Source organism: Boleophthalmus pectinirostris, unplaced genomic scaffold, assembly GCF_026225935.1.
Source record: "Boleophthalmus pectinirostris isolate CB_2022bp ecotype Guang Dong unplaced genomic scaffold, ASM2622593v1 HiC_scaffold_4, whole genome shotgun sequence".
Classification (NCBI taxonomy): domain Eukaryota; kingdom Metazoa; phylum Chordata; class Actinopteri; order Gobiiformes; family Gobiidae; genus Boleophthalmus; species Boleophthalmus pectinirostris.
In genome coordinates this window covers 24297812-24315428 of record NW_026571353.1, presented here as the reverse complement: position 1 = coordinate 24315428, position 17617 = coordinate 24297812, and the positions used below count along the sequence as shown (strand labels likewise).

The following is a 17617-nucleotide window of genomic DNA, read 5'->3' as shown; positions in this document are numbered from 1 at the left end:
TACGAATACATGTTTGTAAGCCCTGCATCAAAAAAGTGACTTTGTGCAGTTTTAAAGATCCTACATTATGTGAAATATACTCTTGACACCTTTTAGTTGAGTTAGAATGTCGTTATCTCATCAAAAATATATCCAGAATTGTATTTTTCACACATTTTTAGTAACCCAAACCTCTCCAAAGTTCAAAATGCTCTGTTCCACCTTGTGATGTCTAGAAGCAGTACTTTTCAAGTTGAAAGGTACCTTTTACAGTTAGTTCAGTAGAGATGGGAAATTCCAGGGTAGAATTTATCCAAATGATCCCAGTGAAGGTGTATAGAGTTAAAAAGAAACACAGTGGAGCGCTTCTGTATTACCACATCACACAGTGGAACAGTGGAGTGTTTTCTGTTTGAGTGAAGAATTCACCATAAATACGCATGATTTGTGTTAAATGTGTGAATAAAACAAAACACAACTCCAGGTATGCTTTTGATGAGGAACAAAGGTCAGAAAATAGTGTAATATAAGCCCTTCAAATTGACGAATATTATTTGTTATGTCTAAATAGTTTAGTTAGACCAGCCCAGGTCTTTAGGGAGGATCCCCCTTTATATTTGCTGTCTGTTGGTGCTTGTTTAGGCTGATCTGGGTTGGTACAGCGTAACCCTTGTGAAACATGTGCTTCTGTGTCCTGCAGGCAGATTAAGTAAGAAAACTAACCAGTCATTCAAGAGCAGCACCACTATTACGAGGCACGTTTCTATCTGATAATGGTCACATTCACTTCCCCATTCAGAAAGATCAAGCAGTTTTGTAACTCTAGCCTGAAAAGAACTTGGAGTACTAAGATCACCACCAAAGTACACTTAAGTGACTGGTCATTTGTCAAGAACACACTGAACTAAACACACTGAACTGTTTTTGTAACTTCAAGAGGGTAGTCTACTTTCTACAACTTTACTTGAATCAAACAAAAGAAAAGAAAAAAACATCAAAAGTATTTTTTCTTGACTTAAATGTCAAAGCTTGTGGGGTGTTTAGGGTAATATTCTGTAGTAATTTGTATTAAAACAGTTGGTGGTATAATATATAAGTCTGTAAGGGTGTGTTCATAATTGGAACGAAACCTGTGACTAAACCTGTAAATAAAACAGGACTAGAACAGGACCAATTCAAGTACATCCAGTCTAAACTGGGATCAATTCAGGACCAAATCAGGTCATGTGAAATTAACTTTAAAGATGCACAATGTAGCTTGTTTCCATGGACATGTTATTGCATTTCTTAGAAAGTATACAGCATTAAACTCATCTATTGTGTATTTATTCGAACTGTAAAAAAAAAAAAAAAAAAAAAAAAAAAACATAATAGAAAAAGAAATAAAAAGCCTGTCCATTCCTATAACTTGGTCAGAGGAATATTCCAGGTATAAGCTATAACATTTCTATGGAGAGAAATGGATGGCAGATCCTCCACCAGAAAAGTTACATATTGTATATATAATTACTCCTCCACAAGTGAAGGAGTTCAAGTATCTCGGGGTCTTGTTTACTAATGAGGGGAGGATGGAGTGTAAGATTAACGGGCGGATCGGTGCAGCATCGGTAGTGATGCGGTCGCCGTATCGGACCGTTGTGGTGAAGAGAGAGCTGAGTTGAAAGGCGAAGCTCTCGATTTACCTCTCGGTCTTTGTTCTGACCCTCACCTATGGTCATGAGCTCTGGGTAATGACCGAAAGGACGAGATCGCGGATACAAGTGGCCGAAATGAGTTTCCTTCACAGAGTGGCTGGGCGCTCCCTTAGAGATAGGGTGAGGAGCTCAGTCACACGGGAGGAGCTCAGAGTAGAGCCACTTCTCCTCCACGTCGAGCCAGTTGAGGTGGTTCAGGCATCTGCTCCAGATGCCTCCTGGAAGCCTCCCTCGGGAGGTGTTCTGGGCATGTCCCACCAGAAGGAGGCCCCGGGGAAGACCCAGGACACGCTGGAGGGACTATGTCTCTCGGCTGGCTTGGGGACGTTTCAGGGTTCCCCCGGAGGAGCTGGAGGACATGTCTGGGGAGAAGAAGTCTGGGAGTCCCTGCTTAGACTGCTGCCCCTGCAACCCAGCCCCGGAAGAAAATGGATGGATATTTAATTAAGGCAAAACCTATACTTTGGTTTAGTATCGGCATACTTTTATTTAAAGTTATAGTGTGCATGAATAATCACTTTCACTAAAAATAAGTCTGCATACCTCCACTTGTCCTAAATGATAAAATACATACTATAAACACAATCAAGATCCATTATTACTGCATTATGTGATTGAATAATATATTTTTTGCAGTACAGAGACTACATTGAATTCACACAAAAGAACGATTTGCCTGTGAACTGTCAGCGTTAAGCTGCAGTGAGGATTGATCATTTGCATTTTACTTCAAGTGTAAAGTGTAACCTAAACGATATGAGTCACTGGAATAGCCATTTGGAAAATGACAATTATTAACACTTAAACTACCACTAAAAAGTTTCAGTCTCATTCAATGTTTTTTTTTTTTTTTTCCTTTTGTTTTTCCATTATATATACAAAAGACATCAAATATATGAAGCAAGATACACCTGTGGATGATACAGGGTGTAACTGATAATAATGATGATAATCCAATGACGATGATGATGATAATGCATTATTATTAAATCTCAATTATTTTTTACAACCAGAATAGTTTTCATGTAGAAATTAAAGGTGCACTGTGTGAATTGACTGGTGAAGTGTCAAACGCTTTTCTCCATGGAGAAGTTATTGCTCTGTCTGAAATGTTTCACAGTATTAATCCTTTCTGTCTTCATGGAAATCCAACCAGTGTTACAGGTCAGATTTGTGGAGAGATGACCCCACTCACAGTCAGAACGCCTGTTTTTCAAGGTATTTTTGAGCCATAAAACCACCTGTAATTTAAGAAATGCAGTCAGAGCAATGACATATGTATAGAAAAATACAGGTGAGGACTCCAACTAAAAAGTTACGCAGTACATGTTTAAGTTACAAAATAGCATATAATTGTATTTGTTCACATCCTGGAGCATCCTTTTACACAGTCTGATGAAAAGTTAGATCTCTCAGATGTTGATTTTGTTGTAGTTCCAGTAATGATATGCAAACACACAGTATTTGCTTTGGCTGCTACACTAGTTCCTACTGAAGTGCTGTGGGCTGTTATACGGTACCGGATATTGTACAAGTGTTAATTCTTGTTTGCAGACAAATACACGTCAGGAAGAGAACCTACGTGGGAACTTGAGATGGGCTACGGCTGTCAGTTTGACCTCAAATACACATTCAAGCATTCGGTCTTTATATATGGCCTACAACACTCAAGGTGACCAAAGTGTTTCCCAAAGGGTTTCCAATAAAATCAACACAATATCAAAGCATGCAAAACGAAATAAAACATATATTCAAGTTGTAAAGGAAGTGTCCGTAATAATCTGATCTAAAATTCATGTCTGTCTAATCCCTCAGTCATAGAGCACAGTTCCTTTACTTGTCTAGAATTGTTCTTAATGTAATATGAAAAGTTGCACAGTATTTTGGGAGAGGAAAATATGTTATGATAAAGTTCAGTGGGGCTGCAGGACTGTCTTGTGGCGCTACAGGCTCCATGCTGCACTGTCACAAGGTCATTTCCTACTTCCTGATTTCATGTGTCCAATCCAATAAAGACAGTGTGCCAAAAAACTACTGAGAATAAATGCACAAAGAAAGTATAAGTAATATAATTTAAGAATAACATTTTATCAATGCAAAGGGCCACTTGTGAGAAGACCTATAACTGCAAAAAGCAAATTATGAGGAAGAAGGAAGTTCTGTTTTTCAGGGAAGACGCTGGTTTAACTTGTCTGGAACAAAGAAAAGTATGAGGAAAGTATGTGGAAACTAATGAATGTGTGTATGTTAGATGGCAGCACAATGTCACAGGTAAGCAAAAAACAAAAAGAAAAAAAAAAGCACACAAAAAACTCCAAAACAAAAACATCGAAACACTGAAAAGATTGTTGAAGAAAACAATGTATGCCAGTTTTGACCTGAAGTCATTTGAGTCAAATGTGATGCAACTGTGTGGCAACAGCTTGAGTTGTTTGAAAAAAAAGAAAGAAAGAAAAAGACAAAATCCTCATTTAAATGTTTCCTCTTTGTGTAAACACAGCCCATCCATAGGTTCCGTACATATGAGTTATTATAAGTGGCAGTTAAATACTCTTAAGAAAGCCCTCAAGTAGCCTGTACACACAGCCTACACAGGATAACCTACAAGTGAAACTTCCTATGTAAATTTCATCACCACCATGACCAATCAGCACTCTGGTCTCCACTGCGTCACAGGCCGCAGAAGCCAATCACAAGTCACCACGATAGTGATATAGATGAGGCGCTGCCCCTTCATCCGTCAGTTCAAAGTACCGGGGAAAAGGGAGCAGGGAAACCGTGTGGTTTCTACTGAAAATAAGGATACCCCATTTTGTTTTTGTGCCACGCCAGAGGGATATTTAAACATGGTCGTGGTGGCAACAGGCACCGGGGGAGCGCACAAGGTGCTGCTTATCTCCGGCAAACACAATGGTTCTACAGCCAGCGCGCACGGCTTCAGCCGGCCTCTCTCTGTGGTTCTCCCGTCTGCGGCCAGCCAGGCGTCGTCAGATTCAGACTCTAACATGTCCGTGGGGCCGCCCGTACGGAAGAGACAGAGGCTCACGCACCTCAGCCCAGAGGAGAAGGCACTTCGCAGGTTGGTTTTATTATCTAATCTTCCAGTCTCCGGTTAAGAGCCTCTAGTTCCCGTTCTCAGTTTTAAATCGGCCATTGTTCCTGGAGCAACGAGCCGACACGCCCAATGATATTGATCTGATGGTTAAAAAAAAACTAATAAAATTGGTTATAATAGACGGGAAGAAACCTTCAAACGCATTTGGTTCATAGCGCATTTATTTTATAATCTGTGCGTCTGCGCAAAAGTAAAATGCCGCACAGATAAAGTGTCCTGAATGATTAGAGTTCACCGGGTTGGACTTTGTTCCCGTCACAGTTCTATCTATTGAGTGATCTGAGAGTCCCAGCGGCCCTGCTCTAACAGACGGACATTGATATCCTGCTCTGCCTGCGTGGCAGGAACATGGCCGTGATTACGCAGTATCAGGAGCTGGTCCTGTCAGCATGATGTGTCAGCATCTTGGAAAGAATGTGTTAAAGTCCTGCTTTTTTTTTTTTTTTTTTCTTTATCTGTTTCAGGAAACTCAAGAACAGAGTCGCAGCCCAAACGGCCAGAGACAGAAAGAAGGCCAAGATGGGGGAGCTTGAACAGCAAGTTCTAGAGCTGGAGCTGGAGGTAATTGACCCTGGCTGTGTGCCCCAAGTTAAATCTATCTGACCATTATAAACCGCTACTGGATGATGTAATAATACACAATAACTCTCTACAATTACATTATAATAAATGCCATAATTCCAGTTAATTATAGTAAAGTAAAATTTGACTTTCCTCATCAAAGTTTCTAAAGTTGTTTTGTCATTCCACAGAACCAGAAACTTCACATTGAAAACAGACTGCTTCGTGAAAAAACAACTGGCCTATTAACAGAAAATGAGGAACTGAGACAGAGACTTGGGTTGGATACCCTTGACTCAAAACAAAATGTAAGCATGTTTTTCTGAATGCATGCACACTCTTGGTTTGTTGTAATTACTTTAGGGTATATGAACGCATACTTATTTTACTCATTATACTCTTGTATTTTGTGTGGTCCACAGGTGCAGATGCTGATATCCAATGTGAGCGAAACAGATTTGGGAACCGGGTCTTCTGAGTCCGCAGCACTCAGGCTACGTGTGCCTCCGCAGCAGGTGCAGGCCCAGCAGTTTCTAAATCTGAAGACCTCCCAATGGATACAGATGGTTCTGACACTACAGACAATGAGGTAAGTCCTGTCCCTGCCTGATTCTGAGCAGTTCAGTCTGGTGTCACGGGTCATTGAGCTAATCTTTGTTTCTCCTTCTCAGTCTGATCTGCTCTTGGGCATTCTGGACATCCTTGACCCGGAGCTGTTCCTCAAGTCTTGTGAGCAGGAGTGCGAGGAGCCGCCGGTGCTGCTGGGAGGAGGGAGCGACGCAGTACCTACCCCCGCACCTGCAGCTGTGGGGGCCCCATCAGTTAAGCTGGAGGCCCTTAATGAACTGATTCACTTTGATCACATTTACACCAAACCCGTGGATGAGCTGAGCGACGGGCAGTGCGGTGACGATGACTCTGACGAGAGCGAAGGCGATGAGGAGAAGATCTTTCCTGTGTCCGAAGTGGGGCTGGAGGAGGAGGTGTGCGTTAAAGATGAGCCCGAGGAGGTGGTCATTCCCTCTTCCCATAGTCCAGTGGATGACTTCCTGTCCGCAGCCTCCTCACCTGCCCTCAGTCACCCGGACAAAGAAGCCTCCCTTGCAGACACGTATAGCGACTCTGGATACGAAGGTTCCCCATCCCCCTTCAGTGATATGTCCTCCACCCTGGGCGAGACCACCTGGGACGACATGTTTGCTAATGAACTCTTCCCCCAGCTAATTAGCGTATAAATCAAACTACAAACTGTAAATACATTTTCATATTATAGGAGCTGTTGTGTAGTGTTCACTGCCTACAATTAAGCACACAATGCTTATAGTAACTTCTAGTAACACACACACAACCTGCTCGTAAATAGGCTAACCTTAAGTACATAATCTCCTTAACTACAGCAGGTCTGTACCATTGGCGTAGCTGCAGTGGCTTGTGGGAGATGGAGTACCATTTTATTTTTTATTTTGGTATTTTGTAACTGCGATACGGTTTAGCAGTGCTCCGACATCATTCACTCACTGTTGAAAATCAGCAGTGGGTAAAGTACAGTATTGTAAATTAAAAGGGGACGGGGGCAGATCCTTTAAATATATCATTATTTATTTGTGTATTCGAATTCAGAGTCTCTGTATGTAACGTATGCATGTAAAAAGGCTTTTCTTCTAATTGTCAAATCGCTCTCCTTGTAGTCTAATTATTGCATTAAAAACTGCTTTGCATTTCACATGTCAGTTGCCACGCCACTTTATTTAATTGCATAAACTTTTGATACACCTTCAGTCAGTAACTTTTCTGGTAAAGGCCAAGTTGCGGGTCAGACCAAGGCAAAAAACATGTAATCAAATGCTCTACTGTGGAACATTTCAGGCAATAACATCTCCTTGGAAATGAGCAGGTAACTGACCCTCCACTAGAAAAGTGGGAGTGCACATTTAACTCAGGATTAGTTTATGAAGAACTGCACACAAGTTAACTTAAGCTTGTGGAACTTGCTGTCAAAAGTCAATATTTACCTCAAGACCTTAATTTGCATTTATTCGTTTATATTTAAATGATAATGCACAAGACCAGAGGTAGTAGTAGTAGTAGTTGTCATCTGGGTCTCAAAGGTTATTTACAGTAGTAGTAATAGTACTCGTTTGGGTCTCGAAGGTTACTCGTCATAGTAGTAGTAGTTGTCTGGGTCACTTGCAGGTTTTGGTAACAATAACTTTACAAATGACACCCAAGCTTTTCAGAGTTTGTATTTTCAGGGGTGTCAGTGTGACCTTGCTTTACTGAGAAGGTCTTACATAACAGTTCTAATGTTTCGTGGGAGTTTCCTGGGAGTCTAACCTGAGCCAGTTTCTCTCTCAAACTCCGAATACAAACTCAGGTCAACGTGAGTCTTGTATTGTATTAGTTGACCTGGAATGAGACAATTGTCAGTCAGGTGGATGCACCTCTCCCCTAAGGCCTTGATTTTAATGATAACGCTCTCTCATAGTTGTTCTTTAAAGTCCTGAGGCGCTGATCGTTTGGACCCTCCTGCTGAACAAAAGTGCCTGCAGTCCTGGTTACAGTTTGAGCTGATTAGATCAAGCTTTCTCATGTAATAGATCTTCTGACCCAACAGATTTGGTTGTCTGTTGTCTGTTTCCTTATATTTCTCAATCTCTGTCACCTACTCTGGAGCTCAACAGTGACCGCTCACTCCGCAACATACATTTTCCATTCATTTTTCCCATAGACTTTTCGAAAAACTCAAATATTAAAGTGTTCAAAGACATCACAAAGGATAACAGCTACGTGATAACTAATAGCCATAAAGTGATTGTTTTAAGTACAAATGAGCCTTTTAAAATGCAAGATTCTGTGAATTGTTTTAATAATTTTATGGTTTATAAAGTTTCAGAAGCAGATTTTAAGTAAAAACAGATAGTGTGCTCATGAGTTAATACGTTGCTGATTATCCATGCTTTCATTTTTTTCTGGAAGTCTACGGGAAAATAAATGATTGAATCACTGTTGAGCTCCATTTGCAAGTTTGTTAGCATGACAGAGAATCAAGTGTCTGGGATAAATAATTCCCATGATTCTTTGTAACAATGTACTTGGTTGAACAAAGAAAGGTGAGCTTACCTGGAGCTTCTGTGTTAGATATTATCTGTTTGTTACAGTATCAGAATGTGAAGTTTCAGTGAATGACAAGATACTATAATGGCTTTTTACATTATATTGAAAAGGGGACACATTTTAAGAATTAGACAGACAGACAGACAGAAGACAGACAGATAGATAGATAGATAGATAGATAGATCAACTAATCAATCAATTGATAGTAAAGTAGAGACTTTATTGATCCTGAAGGAAATTCGGCAGCAGCAGCATAGAAATAAATACAGCAACAGAGAAAATATATTTAAAGTTAGCAGTCCATCCACTTGTATTCTTGCATTTTAACAATGTATTCAAATATTCCATTTACCACTCGTCTGCTGTTGGTCAGTGTGAGTCAGTCCCACAGGGTTCATTCTTAAATTAGAGGCAGATTTGCAGAGCTGAGGTCAGACAGTTGGTTTTCCATTATTCTTCCAAACAATGTGCCTGAATGGACGTAAAAAGTTGAGCCAATCAGGAGCCTCTATGTTAATTATTGGGATAATACTATGTAAAAATAACAGATTATATTTTACAGTCTAATTCCTTATATATCATCTTACAATGCTTGATGCAAAGGGCCCATTTTACAATATTTTCTGGTCTATGTCATAATGTTATTTTCTCATCAAAAATATACCTGATGTTGTGCTTTGTTCGAGTAATTATGTATTATTAGTCTGTCTACATCCTCAAAGCTCTTCAAAATGCTCTGTTACACCTTGTGATGTCATGAAACTGTAGTTTTCAAGTTAACCTCTACCTTTTACCTTTAGTTCAGCAGAAATAAGACAATTCCAGGGTTGAATTCCTGAACTGCCACATGACATCGCAAGTTGGAACAGAGTGTTTTAATCATGTGTGAATGAAACAAAACACAACTCCAGATATGTTTAGATAACAGCCTTATAACGTGGATTAAAGATCACAAGAATCCATTTTGTGTAATATAGGACCTTTAACTTCACAAGAATCACTTCAATCTGCTACAGGCTGTTAAAAAGAAACTCTAGAAATCACCCACTCAACATTCTCAGTAACCTGACCTCCATTTTGTCCTCTTGTAGAAAACCACACAGGGCTTGACGCAGCCTTGCATCAGCTGCCCTGAAACACAGTGGTGAGAAATATGCAATATCCTGCCACTGACGACCTAACCACAGCAAAAGCACCACAGCACCTACAGCTGCATGAAACTGAGAAGTTCACCAGAGCAGAGGGCTTTCACTTTCTACTCTTAAAATATATTCAGAAACTAACAATACTGATTTGAATGATACTTAGTTGTGTTTAATGAACTTTTTTTTTGTTTGTTTTGTTTTTATTACTTAACTGAATTTGCTACGGAAGATGTTAGAATGCAAACTGAAGAAACTGAAATAGCTTTTTTGCATTATTGAAAATGCCACTTTTATTAAAGGACCTTTATTACACAAAATGAACTAATAAAAAACACACCTGGAGTTGTGTTTTGTTTCATTCACACATGTTTGAATATGGTAATCCGTTATTATTTGTCTGTCTTCATCTGCAGGGTACTAAAACTCTACCTTGTGAAGTGATAGTTTCAATTTAACAGCTGGCTTTTACTTTTAGTTCAGTAGAAATTGGCAAATCTAGGGCTGGACTTTTCTAAATGATTCTAGTGAAGGTGTATGAGGTTTAAAACCACAGTGGAGCACTTCCTGTATTAACAGTGTTTTCTGTATGAGAGAAGTTCAGCCCAATATTAAATTTGTGTGGATGAAACAAAACACAACTCCAGGTATGTTTTTGATGAGGAAACAACATTACAGTATAACATAGATCAGAAAATAGTGTAATATGGGCCCTTTTACAGAAAATCCATGTATTAAAATATTCCATTGACCGCCTCCTGTTGGTCAGTGTGAGTCAATGTGAAGCCCACACAGTTCATTCTTAAATTAGAGGCAGATCTTCAGGGCTGAGACGACCCTGTGTTCATCTATACATGGATACAGTGCTCTGGCCTCGGGTTTCTCCACTCAGCAACATTATAAAGAGGATTTCTAATCCTACACACAAGTTACTGGCCATGGCAAGCATCTGGTCAGTCTGAACTTTAAGAGACCTCAAACATTATACATGTTTTTGTAGTACTATATTAAGGTTACATATTTGAGAAGCAAAGATTATTATAAATGAGAACATATTTTGGCTGCAATTTAGTGTTAATAAGAAAAAACAAGACTCCAAAATTCAATATCAGCATGTAGCTTCCTCAATTATTAATTTAACTATGCAATATAAACAATTCACAACAATTCAACTATCAACCTCGTAAGGTAGTTTTTGTTAGCTATTTGACAAAATAGTGCCACACAGAAATTTATTTAAATATTGTCTTCTTCTATGGCTTCTTCATCAACAATTACTTAGAAATAATAACCACTTTTCAAACATGTATCGTGACTTTTTCAAAATGCCCATGTAACAAAAAGGGCATTCAACTCATGTGATCAAACACTGGTTCAACATCAACATGGCATTTATTCAAAAAGTTTCCAAAACAGCTTCAAAGCCAAGAGGTCGAGTGACCGAGGGCTGTCTGTCCATGTGAAGCGGTCACATGGACAGACATGTGATGGTTCATGTTAATGCAGGGGTCAGAGGGGGATACATGGACCCCCCTGAGCTTCAAGGCACCTGACCTCACTGAGGAAAGCGCCCTGAAAACCACTCAGAATGTGTCAGAGTTGGTTCTCATTTCAAAAGGGCATTAGTGACAAAGGAAACCAAAACAGATGCCCTTTCATATGTATTTTATGAATTATTTAACATGAGCGATGAGTCACCTTGAAACGTCATGGGGCTAATAAGATCTGCTCTGGATATGAGTGGAAGTGACAGTTTTGAGCTGGCGGTTCACACTTCCCCAAAGTGTTGTGTTTTTGGGCCAAATACATCACAATTTTTTTTTAAAACTTTGTTCACAGTATGTTAAAGAGCCCATATTGGGTTATTTTCTGATCTATGTTATAATATCCTCACCTCATCACAAACATACCCGGAGTTGTGTTTTGTTTCATTCACACATGTTTAACACAAATACTGCATTTTCAGGCTGTGTTCTTCTCTCAAACAGAAAGCACTCTTCTATGTTTACATTTCCAAAGGTCAAAATACTCTGTTCCTCCTTGTGATGTCATGTGGTAAATAATACATAGTGCTCCACTAGGTTTTTAAACTCCATACACGTTTAGTAGAATTTCAGTAGAACTTTCAGCCCTGGAATTGCCAATCTCTACTGAACTAAAGGTAAAAGGTAGCAGGAAAATCAATCAATCAATCAATCAAACTTTATTTAGTGAGCACTTTTCATACAAAAAATGCAACACAAAGCACATAACTATCATTTTTACTACTAACTATCTGGAATTTGGGACACTAACTATCTGGAACCAGTACACAAAGAAAAAAGACACACCTCCACAATATCAGCACATACAACAGACATAATAATACAGTTTCATGACATCAAGGTGGAACAGAGCATTTTTACTTATTAGGATTACTCAAACATATATGAATGAAACAAAACAACTCCAGGTATGTTTTTGAGTTGGTAACAACATTATACCATGGCTTAAAGCTCACAAGAGTCAATTATTATTGTTTTCTTTATCAATCCTAATTATAAGAATGTTGAAAAATATGAAAAAAAATCTACAAATACTGACACACATTTATGCTTTTTGGGGACATTACACTGCATTATTTCCTGAAGACTGACTGACCTTAACCACAGTTACTTAAACAAAATACTGTGTCAAAATTGTTTCAAGAAAAGCTTGTAATTTTGTTATCATTAGTGTGGAGGAGGGCCATTCTTGGTCAAACTAGTTTATCCAGATTGTTGATTTGTACCGGTAAAGATTATAGATAAAAGAGCTTAAGCTATTCACAGTCCTTTACCTGTTGGATCAGTTTGGAGTCATAGACCGAGAAGGAGAAAATATGCACGAGGGAAAACAAGGCTGCAATGAGCAAGTGAGTGACGCACAACAGCCCCGTATCAGACGCACCAGCTCCACGTATTGTCCAGCCAAGAGGCATCTCTGTCCTCTGTAACCATAGCGACACAGGCAGGAGGTCATTCAAGTGACCACGTCAAAGTCAGTGAGCCAAAACAGCTATAGGGGCAATGAATTAGTGTTATGGAAAACAAGCTGAGAAAAGGATTTGGGTAAAGTAAGAGTCAAGTAAGAGTAATACACCTGATTTAAAATTAGAAGTTAATGTAATTAGAAGGATAAAATATTAAATAATACACACAATCTGATAGGACATAGTTTACACAAATAAGAATTATATCGAAATGAGCTGTGCCTGTATCATTTGGAGACCACAGACAATAAAATGGGAAAAGTAACCAAAAGTGTGGTGTTTGAACTCAGAGAAGTACAATAAAATATATATAATACAATAAATTAAAAAAAAACGAATTAAATGTTAGTCAAGTAAAAGTCCATGAGTAAAACTACCAAAGTATACTTAGCTATACTTTGTTTTTTGAATGAATCTTTGAATACATTCAAATGTGGAATCCATGCAGACAGCAAATCCAAATTAGCCAGGCTGGCGCCACCTAGTGCCTCCGCTCAATTTCATTTCTCTCCAGCGACTAGGTCAGAAATCAAAATACAGTAGACGATTCGCAAAAACCCCGGAAGTGCAAGTTCAGAGAAGAGTCATATATTTAGTGTTGTCAACTATTCCCGAGATCGAGGATTTAAAGCCGGAACAAAGAGAATGTTTGGTGAATTTCATCAAGGTGAAAGATGTTATTGCCCTTCTTCCTATGGGATTTGGGAAAAGCTTAATATACCAGTTACCCCCGTTAGTGGCACATTACATATGACACGACCAAAAAGAAGCAATTGGTTAAATGATAAAAAACAAACGAAATCTAAAGCTGTGAGGTAAGACGGTTTGTATGAAGTGAAACCAAGTAAAACCGGCTGATGAATCACGCTAAATCCAAACACAGACATGAATAAAATATCTTCCAATTCAGGGGTAAATGCTCAATATAACATAAAAATTTCCATTACAGTTCTATTTATTTTTATTTATTTACATGTGTCAATTAGAAGGAAAGTTATCAGTATGGGACGGAGAGGCAGTGAACACTCAAAACCATGTTGTAATTCAGTTCAGCCTCTCAAGCCTGGATTCTGAAGGGAGAGGTCATAAATCTTGTGTTGTCATGTCTTTGATAAATGTCATTGGCATTCAGCAAAGAGCCCAAACTAGTGGGGCAGAGATGATAAAGGCTATAGAACAAGTGTTTGACATCACAGCACATTTCAGATTGTTGGGGTGTGTGGATAAGACTGTTAGAAATGGACAGTTGCAAAGTGAAAGTATAGTTTTAATGTTTTTAGACTTAGACTTATACAAACTTGATTGATCCATAAGGAAATTATTTGGACACGGACCCTCACACATCACAAAGTATCTGTTAGGACCCAGCTCGTTTGGGGTGAGGGAAGTAACAAAAATAAAACCAAGATGTAAAATGGAATAAATTAAATAATGTTTAATCAACAGGAATGTACAAGTAAATTAACAAAAGAGACTAAAATATACAGAAAATAACCTAAACTAAGAAACAGAACAACAGAATAAACAGAGTTTTGTCCTACAAAAGGGGTCACGCAGGCTTATACAAAAACGAGTGGTAAAACTTAGGGACACACACACTAAACTAAAACACAAGTTCCCCAAATTAAACCACATAAACCCACAAACAGAATCGAGTGACCAACTCAAAAAAGACACAAAACAGAACTAAACTAAACTAGACACACAAACACGAAACCAAAATGGCAGACTGGCCACCAAGGCCAGCTGCCCCGAACAGGTGCTGGCAATCTCCTTAAATAGGGGGCGGTGGCTGCAGGTGAGGTGGGCGTTGGCCTGCCCCACCAATCACGGACCAGGGCTCCTGCAGCAGGAATCAGAGAAGTCGGCAACAATCACACAAACAAATTAGACCTAAGGCCTGGGGCCGTAACAGTATCATAATAACAAACAGCAACAATATAAATAAATTCACAATAAGTAGCAAAGCAAAGCTGGTGAGTGGTGTCAAATGAGACAGTTTTTTTTTTTTTTTTTTTTTTTTTTAGTTTGATGATTAGAGCGAAATGTTTGGATAACTGAAAATCAACAACATCTCTGATTATGCCAGTAGCTAGTTCATAATATTTTGAGAGCATATCCGTTTTCCATCTATGACTAAACACACATTTACTACAACAGGGCTACACAAGCAAAGGCAGCCTATTTACCACGGCAAGTTAACCTAATGTCCTGGAAGGATGTTTATAGGCACACACTGTGGGAGCACTGGCGTCACCCATTACACAGAGCTTCATCGCCATGGTTTCACTTCCTGTACATGTGGCAGCGTGTCTCCGGGAAGCAACGCAACCCCAAGTCCTCCCACCCAGCACAGCAGACAGACAGTCTTTGGTTTAGATGGTCTTTAAAGTAAGATTTAGACAAGATTATGTGGACTGAACAGAGTTTCTGCCATGTTACTTTTAATGTCATCAAACGCACTTCAAAAACAAGTCTTCTGTCACTGAGGGTAAATGGGGTAACATTGAAGTAAAGATTCAAGATTAAATAATCAATAATTACACAGGCCACAACAGTAATCCTGAATAATCTTAGAAGCAAAAGTAATTTCATTTCAATATATACTCCAAAAGGTTGACAGAAATGTGAAATGCTTTTAGTCTGGGTGTTTATGTCACATTAAAGACCTGATTTTTATTTTGTTTTGTATATAGTATACATATGTATTATATGAGCTGTGTACTATCTGTAACTAATTATAAAGCATTTTATTGTCTAAGAATCCAGAAGTTGCGGTTAGCATGCTAGTTGTTGTTAGCAATACAGTGATGGCAAAAGCTCATGGTCTCAAAAAAGTGAAAATAATAAACCCTGAATCAGAATAAACTCTGTTCCAACTTGTGAAATCATGTGTAATAAAGGAAGTGCTTTCTCTAGAATCATTGGGATTGGATTTCAGCCCTGGAATTTCCAATCTCTACTGAACAAAAGGTAGATGTTAACTTGAAAACTACCGATTCATGACATCACAAGGTAGAACAAAGTATTCTGATCTTTGGAGATGTAGTCAGACTAATAATCCACGATTACACAAACAAGTGTGAATAAAACCAAACACAACTCCAGGTATGTTTATGATGAAGTAACAGCATTATAACACAGCTTAAAGCTCACAAGAGTCTGTTTTGTGTAATATACCTTTAACTTTACATTATAGTTTTAAAAGTTTTATCTGACATATTAGATGATTGATGATCTCTTACACAGTCTGAAAGAAAAGAAGGATTTGGCTGTTGTTTGAACATAGGGTGAATAATTGTGAATAATCATAATCAAAGTGTCACAAAATTTGATATCGTAATATCCCTCCTTTAAAGGTTATGAAAGGTATTCATTTAATTCCATGGCTTCTTGTGTCAACCTGTTTGCCAATGGTCGGAGCCAATGCGGAGTCTGTATATGGCAATTCTTCCATGGAATTTCGTCATCCACAGATTTCCACGAAGGGGCAACAAACACCTCCCACCTCTGAGCTCAGGCCGGTGTCGCAACATGGAACTCTCCAGCTGCAGTGATCGGAACTACAATCCATAGTGGTATTTGTCAAATTAAAGTGATCAGATCTATAATAATGAGATATACATACTTATTTTGAATGTATTATTACCATTTATATTTTTGCTCTCGTCAGTAAGTTTGATGTGATGTGTGAGCTACTGTGTGAAAATAATTTCCCGTGTGAGTTCCTTGTATCTAAGTCTTTGAGCACTAGACTTAACTAAACTTTTGAACATATGTGAATGAGAGTTAATGCAATTCACTATGGTATAACCAATGTGTAAAGATGATAGGTTGTCTCAGGCAGGGCATCCGTCTTAAAACGATTTCTAACAACACAAGTGCTGACTGTTTTGCATTTAATTAGTGTTCTATCCTATGAATAAGTACACTGTTAGCATGATAGTTTGATGCCTTTACGGATCTGGCCTCTTGAAGTGTGAACCACACTTCGAAACACATCTTGATAAATAATTTGGATGCTTGGAATGAAATAAGTGAGGAGTTAGTTTGGACTCTTGCAAACTAATTAAAATGGAGTAATTCTATTTTTCACAATTTTGAGAGAGTAAAAAAGCAGGTACAGCTCCTTTATGTAGTTACTAATGCACCTGGTACTAAGTTACCAGGTGCATTGTGTAACTTTTCTGGTGAAGAGTCCGCCACCTGCTTTACTCCATAGAGATGTTATTGCTTTATCTTTATCTATCTTCTTCTTTGGAGACCAAACCAGACCAAGTTACAGGTCAGATTTGTGGAGTGGCTACCCTGCTCATTTAAAAAACCTTTTTCCAGGTTTTGAACAATAAAACCACATAACTGCATAAATGTAAGGTAGATCTGTTTAGTATCATACTGTAGAACAGACATATCAAACTCAGGCCTGGGGAACCAAATTTGGCCTGTGATATAATGAAATTTGGCCCACAAGATCATGTCAAATATGTATTAGAGCTGTATTAGAGTTGGACCCACAACTTAATCCTGCTTTTTAATTTTGGCCCTCTGAGAATTTGAGTTTGACACCCCTGCTGTAGAACAAGAAGTTGACGTACGCACCACCAAAACGTGCACCTTTAAAATGATACCAAAATGTAATAACATCACTAAAATAAAAAAAATAAAAAATAAAAAATAAAATAAAAAACTTTCAAACTCTAGTGCACAGTACACTCATGGTCAAGTCTCAAATCGAGCAGCACATTTAGAACCCAGCAGGTGCTTTCCCTCTGCGGCCTCAGCTGTAAATGCATGTGGACTTAAAGGCAAAGGCTCGTATCTATTTCAGTGAGTGCAAAGAAGTCCTGTGCTTATGTCAAGGCGCACGGTGCATAAACGATATTTGTCAGTTTGACACCAAAAACGTATTTTATCTTAACCGCTGAAGGTCAAGGCAAAATATTTGTATAGAAAAGAGTAGAGAGAGTGTGAGCTCAGCGGTCAGATAAGGAGGTCGGTTGTG

General features: G+C 38.7%; 1 protein-coding gene across 1 annotated transcript; it reads left to right on the top strand.

Moving 5' to 3' along the window:
• Positions 1-4375: 4375 nt before the first annotated feature.
• xbp1 (X-box binding protein 1) lies at positions 4376-7072 on the top strand. Its single transcript, XM_020937900.2, is given in 6 exon segments — positions 4376-4752; positions 5253-5349; positions 5541-5657; positions 5772-5852; positions 5855-5938; positions 6021-7072. Coding segments are annotated over 6 exon segments (1305 nt in total). The 5' UTR covers positions 4376-4390; the 3' UTR covers positions 6585-7072.
• The last annotated feature ends 10545 nt before the right edge of the window (positions 7073-17617 follow it).